Source organism: Echinops telfairi, unplaced genomic scaffold (genome assembly GCF_000313985.2).
Source record: "Echinops telfairi isolate 266 unplaced genomic scaffold, ASM31398v2 ScPeMD7_60;HRSCAF=208, whole genome shotgun sequence".
Lineage (NCBI taxonomy): Eukaryota > Metazoa > Chordata > Mammalia > Afrosoricida > Tenrecidae > Echinops > Echinops telfairi.
Genome location: NW_022103958.1, coordinates 2,991,969 through 3,013,967, shown reverse-complemented (window position 1 = coordinate 3,013,967; position 21,999 = coordinate 2,991,969). Strand labels below are relative to the sequence as shown.

Below are 21,999 nucleotides of genomic sequence, written 5' to 3'. Positions count from 1 at the left end.
GCACCCAAGGCTGCATCGGGGTAGGTCCATGTGGCTTCTGTTGGGGATGTCTTGCAGGAAGGGAGCCTTGCCAGCTGAAGCAGAGAACTGGCTAAGGCAGTTGCACCCTGGTCCTACCATCACAAAGCAAGAGACCCAAGAACTAGAAAGGCGAGGCTCACCGAGCCATTTACCCCTCCACCCTTCAATTAACCCCACATGTGTTTATCGGCCAGGTTGGCACAATAAACTAACTACCTCACTTGGGCTTCCTGAGATAGTTATGGAATTTGACTTTGGTGTCAGACTGACTGAAAGCCAGCTGTACCTCTCAGGGCCTGGGTAACTTCAGCCATTGACTCAACTCTCTTAGTTCACTTTCCTTGGCATGGGATTTTGGGACCAAGTTAAAAAAACATTTTTTTTTCTTTTTCAGCATCACAACTTTCCTGAGTGCAGTCTCTGCTTCAATATCACTCTGGAAGATAAAAAGGGAGGCCATAGAATGTGAACGCTAGGAATTAAACTATCCTTGGATTCCTATATAAGGCAGGGTGTGAGTCTTGTTCATATATATGTACATATCCCTGTACCTAGAATTCTGGACCAATTCCCTACAAATAAATTAATCAAACAGTGGTTTGCTAGGATAAGTGAATTGCCACTTGCTGAACTTTTGAAGGACCAAAAACATGTTTCTATCAACTCTTCAATCGCACTTGGATTTGCTGAGATCTGCAATGAGTGATACCTGTAGAGAAATTCTTGTGTACCTTTGAGTTTGTTTTCTCCTCAAGTGAGTTATTTATGCGGGCATGTGTCTAGATAAAACTACGGGGTCCTGCTAGTTTGAAATAAAGACACCAGTGATCTCTTCACCAGAATAACCGCACGTAAAGCCTGGGCATGCATTCATGTGCCACGACTCCTAGGCCCCGTACTTCTCCCAATGTGGCTCTTCAGCCCAACTAGGTTTTATTTTTCAATGGAGGTGAATTTTACCCATAGTGAAATGTGAAATGCAAAGACCCTAGTTATGTACAACCGGGTGAGTTCTGACAAAGTAATATGCCGTTGCAACCAACAATCCAACTTAAATGTAAAACATCTCCATTATCCCCCAAACAGTCCTCATAACCTTTCCATGCAACCTCCACTTCCCATTGCCAACCACTGATCGACTTCCTGTCACCACAGGTTAGTTTCCCCTGTTCTTCAACTCATGAAGCGCAAATTCTATTGTGTCTGGCTTCTTTTGCTCAAAATAATGCTTGTTTTTTTTTTTTAATTCATTACTTGTGCAGGTTATTTGGGTTTGTTCTTTTTATTTTCTCAGTAATAGTCCAACGTATGCATACCTCACATGTATGTGAACTCACTCCTTTTTACATTTTATGCTGTTTCTGTAGTTACTCCTTCCTGCAAGGGAGTTTGAGGTTTGAGTAACCAGGTCCTGCTTCCCCGGAGGAAGCTTGGCTGATGATGAAGGTGAAAAGGGTACGGCGCTCTGGGGATCAACCTTTTCTCTTGGGACCATTACAGCTTCTCCCCTGATATCTCTGGAACAAGTTCCACTCAAGCCGAAGCCACCAGAGTTCTTATTTCTCTGTGGAGCCCATGGAAGGCAGCGCGGAGAGAAGTCATCCTTGCTCTTGTATTACATCAGGTGGAAGTGAGATAACAGTGCCTTAGTTTCAGTATCCTGAGTCTGAGGCTGCAAGGGGAGCAGAGTCTCAGTGTTGTGACTGGCAAGACAGGTATTGCAAGTTCTTGAATGGAACTTGGGTGAACGTGGTAGGAGCTGTTCTCAGAGCATCATTTGCACCTCTTTGGTCAGAAGAGAAAAAAGTGATTGTGGTAAGAACAAACTATGGAAACACTCAGCCGAGATTTTGTTTAGTGACCACGAGCTTCTTTTGCAATGATTATTACTCTAAATGGTGGTTTTGAAAAGCAGTGGGAGTGTAGTAAGCAGGTTATGTTATTTTACAAAGGCTTTCAAGTGGTCCAGTCATTGGCTCAGTACCCAGTAGAGGAAAGCACCTTGCTGGAGGCATTAGGATTCAGGACTGGAAACAATGCCATCTCTCCCTTGGGGGTGTGGAACTTGGTTCTTTCAATATTTATGGAGCACCTAAAATGTACCTCGTACTGTGCCAAGAAGGCCACAGAAGATCTATCCCCATGCGTCACTTGATGTACTTTTCCAGTTGCTGAGTAGATTCTGACTCATAGTGACTCCAGATGTGTCAGAGCAGTGTTGTGCCCAACACTTTTTAAAATTATTTTTTATTTTTTAATTGTTTTATTAGGGGCTCATGCAGCTCTTATCACAATCCATACACACATCAGTTGTGTAAAGCACATTTGTACATTCATTGTCCTCATCATTCTCAAAACATTTGCTCCCCACCTAACCCAAAGGGTTTTCAGTGGCTGGCTGAATTTTCGGAAGTAGATTTTCCTCTTAGGTAACTCTGGGTGCACTCAATCATCCAACCTTGTTTTTAGCAGCCAAGTGCTCTGACTGCTTGTACCACCCAGGGATTCCTTATCTACATTATCTGGATGCTATTTGGGGCAGACACTTTAGTAGGCGGTGGGGTGGTAAGATCTGTCCCTGTCCTCAAGAAGCTCATAGTTCAGAGGGGGAAATGACCACATTAAACAATTATAATTCAGTGTGGTAAGTATTGTGTTTCCAAAATGTCATCAGAGTCTATGGATAAGGAAGATGGTTTACCTATTTCTGAGAAGAGGCCAAGAAAGTATGGAAGTTGCAAAGCTAACATCCTGGGATGGGGCTAAGAATAGTATTCAGTACATCTACCTATGAGATGGATAGTAAGAGATCCAAGATGTCACTTTTAGAACTCAGGTGTTCCTGGTCATGATATTTTCTTTCTTTCATTTTTTTAAAAGATCATTTTATTGGTGGTTATTATAGCTCTGATAACAATCCATACCTCAATTGTATCAAGCATATTTGTACATATGTTGCCATCATTATTTTCTAAACATTTACTTTCTATTTGAGCCTTTGGTATCAGCTCCAGGTATTTTCAATCACTTTATATGCATGCAGAAGCCAGACAATGAATAAGGACACATTGATCCTCTTGAATGATGGTGTTGTTGAAGAATATTAAATATTATTAAATATATCATTGACTTCCAGAAGAACAAACAAGTATACCTTGCAATAAATACAGCTAAATGAACTCAGAAGTAAAGATGGTGAAGTGTTGTCTTACCCACTTGGGACATGTCATCGGGAGGAGGACGTGTACCCAGAGAAGGACCTTATGCATGTTAATAGTGCATCCGTGAAAAAGAGAAGGTGCTTGACCGTGGCTGCAACAATGGGCTCAAGCAATGCAATGATTGGGAAGATGGCAAAGGACGTTGTAATGTTTTTTGTTCTGTTGTGCATAGGGTTGCTATGAGTCAGAATTCAACAGCATCCAGCAGCCCAACAATAGCCCATGAGCTAGATATTGTTATCTCTATCTTATGTCAGGACCCCGTGGCTCCGATAGGATACATCTTCATAAGCTATCTTATAGCAATAACCTGAGGAATCCTGAATGTGAACTCAGGAGTTCAGACTCCTAGAAATACTTTCTTCCATGGCTTCTTGAGAATGTTTATCTATTGACCTAAGAGCTTAGGGCTGATCTCTGTCCTCTCACTTTATGTCTGTAATTTCAAACTATACCAGTGATTTCCTTATGGTTCATGGTGAGCCTCCCAATCATTGAAAGAAGGAAGCTGATGGTATGAGTTAAATTGATTTGGGTCCTCGTCTTAACTCTGCCTAGAGTCAATAAACTAGGATTTGTTAAAGCACAAACACCAGCCACTTTGGACAGCCACATCGAAGGTCTGTAAGTTAGCTTGTGAGCAGTCATGATGATGCTGTATGGTATCCGGAAGGCTGGACTGTGGGGAAGGGTGTGTCAAGCAAGATGTGAGTGGGCACTGGGGTGTGATTTGGAACTTTATTGTTACTGAGGGAGATATGTATGGAAGAAATGAAGTTTCTAGTAAGAAGAAGAATTATGTAGGGATTGATCTTGACCCTTGGAAAGGGAAATGTCATCAAGTAGCCAAGTGTAGGGGGAGAAGCAGGAGTATGGGGAGCCAATGAATATCAAGAATAGTTTTCTGCAAACAAAGAAGACCTGGTGGCTCATAGATTATATGTTGGGCTGCTAATTTCAGTAGAAAGATAAGGCTTTCCGCTCCCATAAAGATATAACGCTTTGAAAATCTAAAGGCAGCAGTTCTGATCTATGCTATTGGGTTACTTTGAGTCAGAATCAACTTAATTGCTACTGCTTTTTTCTTCTTCTGTAAACCAAGGATGCAAAGGAAGGAGAATGAAGAGAAGTTGTGATTGAAAGACAGTGAAACAACTTTAAAATCAATAGGAAACAAAACTTTGGACAGTAACACTGTCCTGACAGCCCTACACATTATAATGAAATATTAATCTACTAACTGTTTTCCCCCTTTCTGGTCTTGCCTTTAGCTTAACCTTTACGTACTAAGTGACTTACTTTCTGGTTGACTAGCATTCCAGTGATCTCTCATCATCTATACAGGACACACAACACTTCAGAAGATGGTCCCAGGCTCTACCTTCAGGTTTTTGTAATTCCACATTCATCTATTTGTTCTATAAATATTTATTGAGCACTCTTAAGGTAAGGTACAGTGCCTGGAGGCAGGGGTTTGCAGACAATTCTTGATCTCATATAGGTTAGGTTCTATTAGGCGAGAAAGATCTTAAATAGCTACTATCTAATTTATTTTTATTTAATTACAGTTGTGATAAGAGTCATGATGAAGACTAGGGTGCATTGAGAATAGATAATAAAGGTATGGGCTGGAGTAGTTAGTCTGAAGAGGGCAGAAATAGACAAGGTGACCAAACAGTGAGTAAGAGTTAACTCAATAAAGAATGGAGTGGAGACGTCGGGCAGTGTAAGATATGACAAAATAATATTTTATAAATTATCAAGGGTTCATGAGGGAGTGGGGGGCAGGGAGAGAGGGGAAAATGAGGAGCTGATGCCAGGTGTTTAAATGGAGAGCAAATGTTTTGAGAATGATGAGGGCAATGAATGCACAAACGTGCTTTTCACAAATGATATTTGAATGGATTGTGATAAGAGTTGTATGAGCCCCTAATAAAGTGATTTAAAAAAATAAATACAAATCCTGATCCAAAAAAAAAGGAGAATGGAATGGAGAACATTCCAGGTAGAAAAATGAGCCTGTGTCTTTTCATGCAATGTCCTGATGTTCCTTATTCTTCAGAGCCTTGGAAATGCAATGGGAGGAAAAACAGAAAAATGAAGAGAGATAAAATAAAGGTGTACATCTCTTGGCAAAGAGATTTGACAGGAACGTCAGCTAGATCAAGAGGATGTGACATCATGAAAACTGAAGGATGGGAGATACTTAAAATGTTAATAAATGGCTTGGGCTATGCAGGGAGCCAGGGATCTGCTGATGATCCTTGTTCTCCTGGAGGTTCCATTTGGTTTCATTTCTGAGTGAGACCAAGAAAAGGGATCACTAAGGAATCCTCCCCAAATCCTGTACCACCCATGAATGATTCTTTTCTTCATGAAGATTACCAACTTCACAAAACCTCAAGCACAGGAAATGACACAGATACAGGCCCACCTGGAGGCTGGCTCACCCAGCTTCCTAACCCTGTAATACTTTGCCTTTCTCCTCATTGGCGTCAGATACTGCTGCTCAGAAGCACATCCTAGACCTATCATTAGGCAGAAATGCTTTAATTATCAAATCATAGATCTTTACATTCCAAGATCTAAACTCACTCTTTTAGCCTACTAATCATCTTATCATTTCTGTTATGCTAACTACACATTTCTTTTTCATTTTATTATTATTTTTAAATGGAACATTACAAGGTTTACAGAGCAGACCATAATTTTAAATTCAACTAATTCATTGAAATCTCCCCACTGTACTATCACTTATCCCACTCCCTCCCTGTGTTTTCCATTTCCAGCCTTTCTTATTTCCTAATCCTCTCAACCGGGTTGGTGGGTAAATGCTGCCCTTTTGATCTTAAATGATTGATTATTCAAACAGGAAGGTGAGTTCACTTTCAGACCTGAAGGTCATAGTCTTTGGGGTCCCATTATTCTTTATTTGACGAGTGTTTTTCATGATTGTAGATCTATTACACATTTCCCATCTCTGGTCAGAACCTTCTAATGTGAGCCTTTTAGAGAAGTTAGTGGGAGCCAGGCATTATCTAGTTCTAACCTTCGAGTTGTGAAGACTGACATTTGAACTGCTTTTTTTCCATGTGATTTTCGATTTTTTAAAAAAAACCAATTTATTGGGGCTCATACAATTCATCACAATACATAGATCAATTGTGTAAAGCACATCTATACATTTGTTGCCCTCATTATTCCCAAAATTCGCTTGCCTCTTGGGCTCCCGGAATCCGCTTATTTTCCTTTTTTTCCCCCCTCCCTTTCCCTTCCTCCTCCCCTCTCCCCCATGCACCCTTAATGGGGGGCGGGCAGCAGAAGGGTGGGTGAAGGGAGACGCCGGACAGTGTAATATAAGATTTTCGATTTTTGTCACTTTAACTCTCCCAAACCTCCCAAGGTTTCCCCTGGCCGCCATGATTTTTCCCCAACTTCCCCCTTATTTTGCACTGCCCTCCCCTCCCCTTCCTCCAAGCTAACGCTTGTCTGTTCTCTGGCCTGTGACCTCTCCTTTCTCCCTTGCTCTTCCATCCCTGCTTACTATCAAAGACTTTTTATTTGTGTGTGAAAACCTATTCTTGACTTTTTCTAAAAGTGGTCACACACAATGTTTGTTCTTTTGTGTTTGACCAATTTCACTCCGCAGAATGTCTTCATCTACCTTCAGTTTTATCTTTTCTTATTCTTCCCTTTACTTCAGTCACACATGATAAATAGACACAGATTTGGATAGGCCCTTCTCGGACTGCTCTTCCCATTTAATACTATAATTAGTTCCTAATATTTTGATATCACAAGCTTCTAAGATATGCAAAAGATTCTTATATTTAAATTAATTAAAAAACCCTTTTGTTTTTATTTTGGTCAAGGTTTACAGGACAGATCAGTTTTCCATTCAAGAATCCTTACAAATTTTGCTTCCTGTCATTGATTGTAATCTCCACAGTGTTATCCTTACTCCATTTCCTTCTTGTGTCTCCTTTTCATTTCTCCTCCTTTCTTAACCCTTCTGAATTTTGCCCTTGGATAAAATGTTGTACCCTTGATCTTACATGGTTATTTGAAGGTGTTTGAAACTCCCTGAGGTTATTATATCCCATATAGATATGCCTTCTGCTTGAGTAAATATTGAGTCATAGGAATGAATTTATTTCCATACTTGAGGGGTGACTAAGGGCCATAATCTTGGGGATTCTACCAGTCTCTGTCTGACCAGAAAGCCTTGTCTTTTTATGATTTTGTTCCACATTCTTCTCTCACTCTATCCAGGAACTTCTAATGCAATCCTTTTCATAGCTATTGGTAGTGGTAGCTGGGCACCATCTAGTTCATCTGGTCTCAAACCTATGTTCCTGTGGTCCATCAGTCTGTTGAATGAATTGATTCTATGTATAAATTCCACCCAGCATCTCACTGAGAACATCTTTTGTTTTGCATCATTTCAGATCATGCCACTCCAACGACTCCCTCCTGGTGGTGGCTTCATGGCTGACACACACAATGTGACTGAATTTATTTTTCTGGGGCTTTCTCCTAATCTGGAGGTGCAGAGAGTTTGCTTTGTGCTCTTTTTGCTGTTGTACACAGCAATCGTGCTGGGGAATTTCCTCATTGTGCTCACTGTTATCACCAGCAGCAATCTTGCTTCCCCCATGTACTTCTTCCTCAGTTACCTGTCCTTTGTGGAGATCTGCTACTCTTCTACCACTGCCCCTAAACTTATTGCAGACTTGCTGGCTGAAAGGAAAGCCATATCTCGATGGGGCTGCATGACACAGCTTTTCTTCATCCACTTCTTTGGGGGCACCGAGATTTTCCTGCTCACTGTGATGGCCTATGATCGCTATGTGGCCATTTGCAAGCCCCTCAACTACATCACCATCATGAACCGGCAACTGTGTGCTATCCTCGTGGGAATAGCATGGGTGGGTGGCTTTGTACATTCCTTTGCCCAAATCCTTCTTGTGTTCCACTTACCCTTCTGTGGCCCCAATGTGATTGACCATTATTTTTGTGACCTGCTGCCTCTGCTCAGACTTGCCTGTGCTGACACTTTGCTCATTGGTCTGCTGATTGTTGCCAATGGGGGAACACTGTCTGTGATTAGCTTTGTAGTTCTCTTAGCTTCTTATGTGGTTATTTTGCTTCATTTGAGGACTCGAAGCTCTGAGGGGCGGCGAAAGGCCCTGTCCACCTGTGGGTCTCACATTACTGTGGTACTCTTGTTCTTTGGGCCCTGTATCTTCATCTATCTGAGGCCTTCTACCACTCTGTCCGTGGACAAGATGGTGGCCGTGTTCTACACAGTGATCACCCCTCTCCTCAATCCTGTCATCTACTCCTTGAGAAATGCCGAAGTAAAGAAGGCCATGAAGAAGTTGTGGATTAAGACAATGAAACTGGATGAGAAATAGAGACTGAGTGTTACAGCTCCTTGGGTTTAGAATGATGCTGAGTCCAAATGGAAGGAAGAATGAATGGAAAGAAATAAGTACACGGCACCTGTTTGATTTAGGGCTATTCTAGTTCATGTCCATCTTAAAAGCACTTAATTGCTTGTAACATATATTCTCTTGTGGATCTACTGCAATTTAACTTGTCATTTGTCTGTTGTTAGATGTTTAAGTAATTTCTATTTTTTATTACTAAAGAACACTATGGTAAGTATCCTTGGATAGAAATCTTTATACTCCTGATAGTCTAATTTCCTATAGTGAATTGACTGTGTTAAAGGGTATAAGGATGGACAGAGTAACATTTTGTGACAATTTACCTTTCCACTGAGAATTTTCTTTCCAGAATGGGATGCTGTTTTTATACATTTTTGTCTTGATGAGAAATAGAATGCGTACATAGTTAAAGTATCTTCCTAGCTCAGGCAAGCCAAGCTGATTGGTGTCCAACCTTGATTCTTACTTATGGTGACCTCATGGGGTGGGTGGTAGGTGGGGGACAGCGTAAAACTGTGCTCTATAGTGTTTTCAAGGCTGTGAACTTCCAGGCCTTTCGGTTAATAGTTGAGCATTTAACTCTTTGGGCTAACCTGAGGACCTTATCTTATCTTTCCACAAGGGAAAAAGGTACCTTTACAGTGGAGGCACTTGAAAGACACAACTTTAAGCAGTTGATCAAGTTGTAGTGAGACATTTATATGGGACAAATTTATATCATGTACCTCCTAATATAATGTATTGGGGACCCATGTGTCACTTCTGTGGTCATTCTACCAAAAGTACGTAAGCTCAAGTCTAATCTCTAAAATATCAGGCAAACTCAATGTGAAGGACAATTTACAAAATGATTGGTTTGTATCCTTGGCCACTAACAGAGAGGTTGGTTGACAGCTTGAACTCACCCAGTGACACCTCAGAAGAAAAGGGCTGATGATCTACCCCTGGGGGATCAAAGCCACTGAAAACCTATAGGCTCATGACTTGGAACCTCATGGAGTTGGTGTGAGTTGGAATCACTTTGAGACCAGTAATTGGGTTGGTTTTCCTTTTTCATTTTCAAAGCGGCAAGGTCATGGAAGATAAAGACCAGGGAGAAATAATTCCAGATAAAAGGAGATTAAAAATAAAAATAAGTAAAAGTAACATGTGATTTGAGATTTGATCCAGGACTAGAGTGTGGCACAAGATCTGTAGAGAATAACAGGCATCATTGTTCATGGCCTGATTTTGATAATTGTACTATACTTACGTCAGAGGATGTCTTTAGTTTTAGGAGTTACTCATTGAAGGTCCAGAGCAGTGTTTCCCAAAGTGGGCTATACCACCTCCCTGGGGGCACTGGAATGACCCAGGGCCGCTACAAAAACATATACCTTCTCTTTGTCCTGGGGTATGGGCTCTAGAGTATAAAATATTTCAATTGTCGGGGGAGGGCATTGGGGATTAATTTTTCTGAAAAGGGGGTGATAGGCCAAGTACATTTGGGAACCTATGGTGTTCAAGAGACATCAGATTGACCATTTAGCTTAAATGTTTCAGAAAGAAATCCTACTTATTCAGAGAATGAATGTTAAGAAAACTGGCAAAATATTAACATCTGGGCAAAATGGATAAAAAATATGCCAAACTCAAAACTCACAGCAATTGAGTCAATTCCAACTTTTAAGGGCTCTACGTGACAGAACAGAACTGCCCCTTTGGGTTTCAAAGACTTTCTCTTCACCTTTTACGTGAGGATCAATACACAAAATAAGCAAATATGAAGCGTGCCTTATTTATTAACAATATAATTTTAAAAATGTCTACATTGTTATAGTTTTGTGGTATTCATTTAATAGAAGCATCATAATTTAATAACCTGTCTTCTACTGACAGTAGTTTCCCTCCTTCCCTCCCAAAATAGTGCTACAGTGATTAACTTGTTTTAAGTACATACAACTAATCTGCAGTATACATCTCCAGAAATGAAATTAATTGCTGGATCAAATGTGTGTGTTTCTTGGTAATTTCATAAAGCTAAAAAACTCACTGCCAATCATATCGTTGTGAATGAGGGGGAGTGCAGAGTGGGGACCCAAAGCCCATCTGTAGGCAACTGGACATCCCCTTACAGAAGGGTCTCAGGGAGGAGACGAGTCAGTAAGGGTGCAGTATAGCACCGATGGAAGATACAACTTTCCTTATCAACTATCTTGTTATCCAACATTTCCCCTATGTGACAATAGTAAAAAAATGTACTCCGACTCTTTTGTGCATTAATGGTGTATGTCTGATACTGATGAATGCTAAGTTGTGAGGCCAGAGTAATGCTAGCCTCGCACTGATGGTTAAAATTATACGTCAATTTGATTAGGCCATCATTCTCTATGGTTTGGTAGTCACATAATCATGTGATCTGATATTTATGTAATGATATAATTTGGCAGTTATGCAATGATGTAGACGTTTTGTGGCCTGATGTGGTCATCTTCTATTTTTGCTTAACACTGATTTTCCCATAAGGGCCTGCTCTTTGCCATCTAACTAGGAGAAGTGAATGTAGTTAATTATCATTATGTTTTCTTTATTGCTTTTGGAACACCCAAGGCTGCACTGTTTCTTCTTATGACCATATGAACTTTTATGAAATATTTTAATGTCTGATATGGGTTCACTCCCTTCTCATTACTCTTTATTTTCAAAAATTGTTTTTTATATGAATTTTAAATTCAATTTTACTTCTCTTCCTATCGCTACATCCACAAAGGAGCCTGTTATCATTGTCATTGAAGTCTCCTTACATGTATAAATTTATTTGGAAAAAAAATGTTATCTTAAAGATAAGGCATTTTCTTTACACAGGGCTATGATCTGCATTTCTATTTGTCCATGTCTGAGTTAGTTTATTGTGCCAACCTAGCCGATAAACACATGTGGGATTAATTGAAGGGTGGAGGGATAAATGGCTTGGTGAGCCTCACCTTTTGAGTTCTCGGGTCTCTTGCTTTGTGATGGTCAGACCAGGGTGCAGCTGCCTTAGCAGTTCCCTGATTCAGCTTGCAAGACTGATTTCCTACAAGACATCCCCAAGGAGAAACCACATGGAGCTACCCCGATGCAGCCCTGAGTGCTGGAGCAGCCGTGTGGAGACCCCTGCCAGTGCTGAGATGCTCACACATTCACTGACTCGGCTTTCCTCCTGCAGTCGGCATCATTGCATCTGTTTTGTGAGATGGAGGAGGACTTTGTGGACTGGTGTTGGACATATGGGTTAATGGGTTAATGTTGGACTTGTGGGCTTGGGCAGGACTGGGTTGGGATGTTTTCTTGATGGGCACTTACCTTTTATTTAAGACTCTGTTATACATCAGTTTTTGTGGATTTGTTTCTCTAAAGTACCTAGACTAATACAACGTCTTTCAAGTTTTTCAGGTTTTCTCATTCTCTTACATGCTTTATCTGTTGCATGCATTGTTTATTTTTAAAAGTTAATCATTGATTTATTGTAGTGAACACTGCAACTTTTTTTGAATGAAAAACTCTGTAGTTCTCTGAAAGTATGAAAGTTACCAATTAAACATAATATTTTTTAATGCACATATTATATATACTCCAGTATAAGCCAACCTGAATATCAGCTGAGACACCTAATTTTTTAAAATTCATTTTAATGGGGCTTGTACAACTCTTATCATAATCCATCCATCCATCCATTTTGTCTAGCACATTTGTACATTTGTTGCCATCATCATTCTCAAAACATTTTCTTTCTATTTGAGCCCTTCGGATCAGCTCACGAACCCTTGATAATTTATAAATTATTATTATTTTGTCATGACTTACACTGTCCGACATCTCCCTTCACCCACTTTCCTGTTGTCCATCCCCCAGGTAGGAGGTTATATATAGATCCTTGTAATCGGTTCCCCCTTTCTACCCCACCTTCCCTCCACCCTCCCGGTAGTCCCACTCTCACCACTGGTCCTGAGGGGTTCATCTGTCCTGGGTTCTCTGTGTTTCCAGTTCCTATCTGTACCAGTGTGCATCCTCTTGTCTAGCCCAATTTGTAAGGTAGAAATGGGATCATGATAGTGGGGGAGGAGGAAGCATAAAAGAACTAGAGGAAAGTTGTGTGTTTCATCATTGCTACACTACACCCTGACTGACTCATCTCCTCCCCCGCAACCCTTCTGTAAGAGGATGTCCAGTTGCCTACAGATGGGTTTTGAGTCTCCACTCTGGACTCCCCCTCATTCACAATGATATGATTTTTTGTTCTTTGATGCATGATTTCTGATCCCATTGACACCTCCTGTCACACAGGCTGGTGTGCTTCATCCATATGGGCTTTATTTCTTCTCAGTTAGATGATCGCTTGTTTATCTTCAAGCCTTTAAGACCCCAGATGCTATATCTTTTGATAGCTGGCACCATCAGCTTTCTTCACCACATTTGCTTATGCACCCATTTGTCTTCAGCGATCGTATTGAGAAGGTGAGCAACAGGGAATGCCAGTTTAATAGAACAAAGTACTCTTACATTGAGGGAGTACTTGAGTGGAGGCCCAATGTCCATCTGCTACCTTAATACTAAACCTATAAATATATGCACATAGATCTATTTCCCCATCATCATATATAAATACATTTACATATGTGCATATCTGTATTTAGATCTCTATAAGTGCCCTTTATCTTCTAGTTCTTTCCTCTATTTCCTTTGACTTTCCTCTTGACCCACTATCATGTTCAGCCTTCATTTAGGTTTCATAATTCCTCTCGGTTAGATTGTCCTTGATCAATCCCTACCAGGCCTCTTACACCCTCCTTCCAACTGATTTTGGGTCACTTGTTGTTTCCTTGTCCCTGGGTTTGTTAACACCACTTCCTTTCCCCCACCTCCCCCTCTCGCATGTCCCCCCAGAACCATCAGTTCCGTTGTTTTCTCCTCCAGGTTGTTTATCCTGCCTATCTTATCCAGATAGACCTGCAGAGATAATAATATGCACACAAAAACAACACATAGCAAAACAAAGTAACAAAAGAAAACAAAACAATGACAACAACAAAACCAATGACAAAAAAAAGAAAAGAAAAGAAAAGCGAGGCACCTAATTTTACCACAAAAGCTGCATTTAAAATGTGCTGAAAAACTCAGCTTATACATGAGTCTATACGGTATACGCTTTGTCATACAACTGTCAAAAGTAAACTCCACCAGTCCCTGCCCTGCCCTTTAGCATTCTGATGAGCACACTGCATGGAAGTGTTCATCAAAAGCAGACACAGTGCTTGTCTTCAAGATCAGCCACCATCTAGTTGTAGCAGGCAGACGGATTTCCAATGGGAGCCACAGGACCAAATGAAGCCCTACTTAAAAGGAATGAGACTATTGGGTTTGCCAGATGCTTATTGTAATATTATTATTATGGAACTCTGCAAGCATACACCACAGTAGAATATGTAGTGTTGTAAATCCCTTTTTAATTACAAGTCAGCTCCATTGGCTGTCAATTCATGGCCAAACTTGTTTCATTTATTTTTTCTGTACACTCCCTATACAATTTTGAACGAAATCTCAGAATTTCACAATATGTCTTTAAAAGATAATTAATTAAAAATTTAGCCACCATAACATTCTAACATCTGATGATGAATTAAAGCTATGCAGTTATGAAGTAGTTGTTTGTATTTTTTACTTTAAATATATTTTTTATGAAGTATTATAGCTTCACTAATGTCTCTTTGTGTAGGGATAGTGTTTTAACTTTTAGCTTTTCTGTAGCCATATGTTTTAGGTGAGTCTCCTGTAAACAGCATATGTTTAAGTCTCTTTTACTCAGTAGACCATTCTTAGTTCATTGATGGAGTATATTCCATTTTCATCAACTGTCAGGACTGGTATGTTTGCACATAACTCTATAAGTTTACCAAACACATTCAAATTATTTTACCTCTTTTTTTGATTATTATTATTTTGCTAATCTGTTTCATTTCTATTTCTCTTAGTTAGGAAGTAATTAATTGTCTTAGTTTTCTTCTAAAAGTCACGTTAGCGATTAGAAAATGTATTCTTAATGTTTTGATCAACAGTATAGTCCCTCTGTGGTTATCTTTCATTTCACTAATTATTTCTTTTTTTAATTAAAAATCCCCTCCCTCACTAATTCTTTCTTTGACAACATCTAATTGCCATTCAAAGCATTCATTGAGCTCAATGTTTTAACATTTTTGGAATTTGTGTTCATTTTTCGTATATAGCTTTTAGTTTTTTCTTGAAAATCCCAATCTTTTAATTTCTTTAATATATTTAGAAAAAGAAAGTAAGTCTATTTTTGAACTCTTGCATATGTGAGAATGCCTTTCCTTTTCTTTTAAGAAATTTATATGCAGCAACATTTTCCTATGTGAAGTCACTGTGTTAGGTCGGGTTGATTAGGGATACAAATCCAGTGACACTCATCTATGTGTAAGAGAGAACTTTATATTAAGAAGTTGTGATATATCAGGAAAACATTCCAGCCCAGTCCAACTAGAGTCTATAAATCTGATACAAGTCCATAAGGCATTCAGGCACATACAATGACACAAAATGCTGGAAGATCACAGGCCGGTGGGTGAAAAGTCTTGTGGATCCAATGGCAGTGGGTGTATCTCCAGAGCTCTGAGAGATCTGTGTGTGGCTCTTCAACTGGAAGGTGAAAACACAGAGAGAGAAAGTTCCCAAGATTTTCCTTATGAGAAGGTCACACCCATCAGGAGGCACCATCAGGCTGTGACCTGATTGACAGGCTAGGCTCCACCCAACTTCTTACAGATGCCATGTTGGCAAAACCCGCCCCCCCATCACAGCCATATTAATCTGGTTTTATCTTACCCTTTCTTCTGCATTATTTTGATTTAAAAATTGCCAGAAACATTTTTAAAAGACTGAATGTATATAGTGTTGAACATGGTATAGGGAATCAAGCAGTCCCCTGTAATTAGTATTGGCAGTATAATTTGATAAAATTTCTTAGATAAAAGCTTAACATTATCTAAGTAAGTAAAATATTAATGTAAGTAAAAATATTAATATACATTGAACTGACATCTACTGTGTATGTACAGGTGTACAAGACTCTTCGATGCAGTAATGCTTGTTGTCGTTGTTAGTTGCCATCGAGATGGTTCTGATGCACAGTGACCCCATGTATAACAGAGCGAAACAGAGCCCCGTCCTACTCCATCTTCACAACTGGGCTCATGTTTGAGTCCATTGTTGCAATCCCTGTCAATGCACCGTATCGAGGGCATTCCTCTTTCTGCTGAACTGCAATGGCTTGTATACACCTGAAATCTTTCCTGTTTCAATCAGGATACTTCATATTGTGATGCTGTAAACTAATAAAATATGAAGAATACTGTTGAAATGGGTCTGAGGCCACATCTGATCTCCTCTGGCTACACAAGGGAGAAGGAAAACCCAACTCTGTACCAACCCAGGCTGATCACCACATGGTAGCGATCAGACATGCCTGTACCTTCCATGCTCCTTTATTCTAACAGCACCCATTCCTACCACAGCATTCTACTTCTCTGCTGGGTTTGATAATCTATGCAATGACTACATAGAACTCATGGATATTACGATCTACCAGGAGTCAATTCTAACTCATAGGGACTCTATGGGACAGAGTAGAACTTCCCTGTGGCTTTCTGAGATAATAACTCGTTATGAGAGTAAAAAGCCTCCTCTTTCTCCCATGGGACAATATGATTATGGGTGTTTGCTAGAGAGGTTAACTGGTTACCACAAATCAGGACAGAAAACATTACCTATTCAGTCTTTTGTTTATAGCAGAAGCCTCTTCTCAGCCAGCAGCGAAGTGTCTTTTTCTGATCCTCCGCCTTCCAGCCTCCCTTGGTCTTTGCCTCACTCTCTGGGCTAGAATCCACGACTCTGGCTCATGATGTACACACGGCTCCTCTGCTGTGCCTGCTGGTCTCTGCCTGGTGCCTCTGCTTCTTCTGCCACTTCAGACAGGGATCTGTGACTCTCCTTTCTTGAAAGTCATGGGATTTCCCCTGTTCCTGCTTCTGACATGGACAATAAATATGACCAGAGAAGAATGGATGCCTTTGAATGGTGGTGTTGGCAAAGAATATGAATATAGTACTGACTGCTAGGATAATGAACAAATTGATGTTGGAGGAAGTACAGGCAGTATGAGTACATCTTAGCAGTAAGGGAGAATTACAGCCAGAGTGCTCCTTAGAGGCAAGGGTGGCAAGACTTCATCTTACATATTTTGGACATTTTGTCAGGAGAGACCAGTCCCTGGAGAAGAACACATGTTTGGTAAAGTGAAGGGGCAGCAAAAACAAGGAAGACCCTCAATGAGGTAGATTGACACAGCGGCTGCCTTAATGGGCTCAGGCATAGGAACAGATGTGAGGAAGGCACAGGACCATGCGGCGTGTCCTTCTGTGGTGCAGAGGGTCGCTATGGGTCAGACTTGACTCAATGGCACCCAACAACAACAACCACCACAACATTGACATCAACAACAACAGCAAGGATGGAGAGACCTTCTCATGCACTTTGGACATGTTGTGAGGAGAAACCAGATCCTGGAGAAGGATATTATGCACGGCAAAGTAGAGGCTTAGTGAGAAAGAGGAAGAGTCTCAATGAGATGGCCTAGCACAGTGGCTGCAGCAATGGGATCAAACATAGCATCAATTTTGAAGATGGAGAAGTACTTGGGCATGTTTCCTTTGGTTGCACGCAAACAACGTCAACATCAACAACGAAATAATTGTTTTGCAAAATCTTTCTCTATTGAATTAGAACATTATTAGTTACAATACAGTGGAGGAGCAAAAGGTTTAATTTGTTCTCTCTTTTTCTTTTACGTATTATTTCATTCTCAAAATAGTTATTGATATTTAAGTTCACAGAGACTCATGCCCACAACACTGGACCATCTGACAACAGCAGCAGCTATGAAAACACGGGCAGCAATGGAAACAACAGCGCAGCACATCCAGACAAAACCTGAGAGTCACGGTGCCATTGCAATTGGGTAATAAAGACAGCGGATGGGGTTGCATCCCCCCTCACTGCCGTGGAACCGGTTCAACTCACAGAGAGCTTACAGGACAGCGCAGAGTCACCCCCTAGAGATTCCAAGGCTGTAAGTCTGTATGGACACTGACTCGTGGGAGGAGCTGCTGGGCTCAAATTGCCAATCATCTGGTTAGCAGCCTAATGCTTAACCTACCGCACACAACATTTTAAAAAGTATATTAGCATAGAGTTTTGGCCTTGTGGCATATGGCTACATGTAACTTGGGTTTACAAAACATGCTCTTTTTGTTATAACGAATCACAGGGATTTTAAAAATAAAAAAACTGATACATTCCTATGGGAAGACTACATTTGGATGTCACCCTCTCTGACAGTGTCATTTGGCATTTTTGCAACCCCCATACTCCCAATAATGCAACTGCATAGTATAATGGGTTGTTATTTAGGGGACAATACCCATCAATTATGGAGCTGTAGTCTTTCTGAGGGACCCCACATGTAAAAATCACGGGTTGATAACTTGTAGTTCAAATCTTAGAACTTCAGGCACGAGCAGTTACAAGACTCATACTGGGCAGGGAGAGAGAGCTTGTTTAGCCAAATGCCAGTACATGGGGTGGGCAACTTTGTAGGAGCAGTTTTGACTCTTTGACTGTTTTCTCATCTTGAAAGCGAATGAGTTGTACAAGATGATCTCACGAGACATGGCATGTCTGACATTTTCTGATTCAGGTGACACATCTGAAGTATGTAAATGGTGAGGCTCACTCAGGTTGACTTCAAGTTAAAATCTTCCCAGAATTCACTGAGCTCATTGGCTCATTGAAAGGTCAGCGTAGAAGCAGGACATTGAGAGCCTCCTGAGGCTGTCTGAGGTGGGGCCAGAGAGAGGATGTGATATTCACGGTAGGTTCCTTGGTTTAGCCTAACATAATTTGGATTTTGCTTTAAAAAAAGTAGCGCCTAGTTTTGAACTGTATACCCTTACCCCCCAATAGAATTTAGCCTCCACAATGTCTTTTCCACTACTCACTTGAGAATGATAGGGAAAACTTCACCAAAGGGCAATTAGAAGTCTCCCCTCTATATTTAGGTTAATTAGAAGATACGTTTCTTAACATTTGAATGAAACTATTGAGCAGTTGTCTTTTTCTCCCATTAGAAACTCCCCAGAGAGGGGACACTAGAAAAGTTCAGGGAATTTAATTCTCTAATCTCAGTTTTCCATCTCATACACCTTAAAAACTCCGGGCTTCCCAATATAGCAAACATTTCCCTCAATCCTCTGTTTGGTAGGTTTTTAGAGTAGACTGACCCATGCAGCTTTTTAAGGTTAGATTGGCACACTGAGGTCATGGCATTGAAGGCACCTGGTGAGACCTTGGGGGAAGATCAACCATTAGTGGTGCCTTGTAGGTGTGGAATACGTTCTGAGTCAGTTATAGTCATTGAGCTCTTATTTTTGATGGCCAGACCCTCAGTCAGGGCATTCAAACTGGATTCCACACAATTTCCTACATGGAAACCCTTTCTTACATTTGTTGACTCTTTCAGTTGATAGTGCAGACCTTATACACCATCCTGTTCAAAGTCTCTCCTTCCTAGTTCAAGGACAGGGTTTTGGCCTCTGTGAAAAATCTACTTTATATCTTGACTTGGAGTGGCGGTGAGAGTCATTCTCACCTGAACCACTGGTACCCTGGCCAGTGCAGGATAGTTTTAGAGTTAGATTTCCATCCACCTGGGTGCTATGCATTTTCAGTATGACTCTTTTGAAAAATTCAAGTGGCCGGACGAAGATACTCTCACCTCTTTTGGGGAAGAAATGAAAATTAGTCTCATCTGAGCCTGAATATAGGGAAATTAGCCTCACAGATTTTGCCGAGAACCAGGTCTTGAGCCAAGATTTCGACTTGTGCATGGTAACCCAATTTTTCTATTTCTTTGATCACTTTAGACTTTGTTAGTGAAAGCGAGCCTGTTGTCCCAGGGTGATGTGATACAATCAAGTCAGTTTTCTGATTCCAGAATACATCTGGAAGAAGCTGATGAGAATCAAAGCCACAAACTATACTCAAGGTATGTTTATTTGTTTAGTCTAATGAGCAGCCTGCTTTGGATTTTATTTTTTAAAAGTTGGGCTTAGTTTTGGACTGTATATCCTTACTGCCATATAAGGAAAGTTCTTTTAGACCCCACAGATAAAATGTCCTGGCCACTGTCAATGGCTAATAGGTCTGACCACATTTTTATGGAATAGTCTCGCAAAGATTTTCCATTTCTACTCAGAGATTCCATAAATGTCCATTTCTTTTCATTCTTTTTAAAACAACTTTTAACCCTTAACAAAAGATGATCATTGCATGCACATCTTGCTCTGCTCACCTTCAACCATCTTGGCAAGATTAAAACTCCTACTTTTTAAAATCCGAAAGCTAAATTGCCCCTCCCAACTCCTCTTGGAAGACTTCTCTCCCTGGCCCCCATGTCAGAAGCCAATATAAGAACAGAGAGCATTCATTTTTGAAGCTAAAATTCACAGAAGGCAATAGAGGCATTTTCTTCCCTTACGGCAACACAGCTCTATCTAAGACTCTTGTTTTCTACATCAGCAGCCTGTGAGTGAAGCATTGCCATAGGCTGCAGTGCCCACTGTATCTACCACAGAGGGATGAGCAGGTGCGCAGAGGAGCATGGTGGGGAGGTAAGGGAAGAACACAGCAGCAAGCATAGAAGTAAGGAACCTGAGACTCAGAGAGGTCTGGTCACTTGTCCGAAGCCACATAGCTATCATTGAAACTACAGCTCTGGCTTCTGTAGAGGCCCTTACATTGGCAGTAGAATAAGTATTTCATGTCAATTTTTCTGTGCCCCATGAAGTGCTAGTGTTTTCCAACCCAAATTATTCTGTAAGGCATGAAACCAACTCTGCTTTCTAACAGGCAGAAGAAAGAGGCTAGAAGGGGTTGGGGGAAAGCGACATCACCAAGATCCCACCATGGTTCTTGGAGGTGGATATGGAGAAGGGGAATTATGAAGCTGTAACCGGATACCTTCATGGACTATGGCTGAGGTGCAGGTCAAAGATTTTTAAGTCTCACTTGTTAGTTGACACTTAAGTCAGAGCACAGCCAGTCTCTGCAAGGAAAGGCTGGGTGTCCAACCTGCTTCCTGCAGCAACAGCACCTTGCAAAAGATGTTGCTCTTTTGTTAGTGTCCATCCAGTCGGGTCTTACCCAGGCTGACCTTATGGAGGACAGGAGGAAGTACTGCCTGGTCCAACCCCATTCTCACCATCTTTGGTGTGCGGGGTCCTTTGTTGCAGCCACTGTGTCAACCGATCTTATGAAAGATTCCCCTCATTTTTGTTGGCCCTCTATAAAACAGGATGTCATGCTAGCAGAAGCTGGAAAGGCAGAATACAGGCTTAAAAGTTTTTCTCTCCTGGCTTGCAGTTTGCATTTAAAAATAGATGAGTCATTCAGGTTTCAAAATAGCACTATACAATAAGTGTGGCTTTGGGTAAGTGAATGCACCTCTCTGTCTCTTGGTTTTCTTAGGATAAAATATCCCCTCATTTTTATTGTGGTGAGATTAGATTGGCTAATGCATGTGCCTGGATCACAGAAAACATTTCAACAAAGCATTATTACATGGTCGAATCCTATTTTGAGAAGGATACCACACAGTCAATGATAGTCCTTCCCCCCCCCTTAAATTATTTTATTGGGGGCTCATACAACTCTTGTCACAATCCATCCATCCATCCATTGTGTCAAGCACATTTGTACATTTGTTGCCATCATTATTCTCAAAACATTTGCTTTCTTCTTGAGCCCTTGCTATCAGCTCCTCATGCGCTCCCTCCCCCTCTGTCCACTAGATCTTATGTAGAAAGTTTTGGGAGAACCAAAGGCAATATGGGAACTCAGGAGGGAGCAGTAGTCTTTAAGGCCAGAAAACTCCCTGCTGTTTGAGTTGACTTCCTACCTGCAGTGACTCTATGGGGCAGAGTAGAAGTGTCCTTGTGGGTTTCTGAGACGAAATTTTTACCGGACTAGAAACCCTCATTTTTCTCCCCCAGAGTGGCTGGTGGTTTCTATCTGCTGACCTTGAGGTTAGGAGACTCAACATAAAACCCATTGTGCATGCCACCAGAGCTCCTCCTAAAGCCTGAAAAGGATACTTCACGCACTGAGAGTTCTTTCATTTCTCTGCTTCCAGGCTGTCACTCCTTGCACGTTGAAAG

General features: G+C 40.9%; 1 protein-coding gene across 1 annotated transcript; it reads left to right on the top strand.

Moving 5' to 3' along the window:
* Positions 1-7,729: 7,729 nt before the first annotated feature.
* LOC101652413 (olfactory receptor 4X2) lies at positions 7,730-8,659 on the top strand. Its single transcript, XM_004708370.1, has one exon. The coding sequence runs from the start codon at positions 7,730-7,732 to the stop codon at positions 8,657-8,659; it is 930 nt and encodes a 309-aa protein (XP_004708427.1).
* Positions 8,660-21,999: the final 13,340 nt, after the last annotated feature.

Bases quoted from the DNA above. Each gene is read 5' to 3' on its own strand.
- LOC101652413 (XM_004708370.1), top strand. From the start codon at position 7,730: ATGGCTGACACACACAATGTGACTGAATTTATTTTTCTGGGGCTTTCT.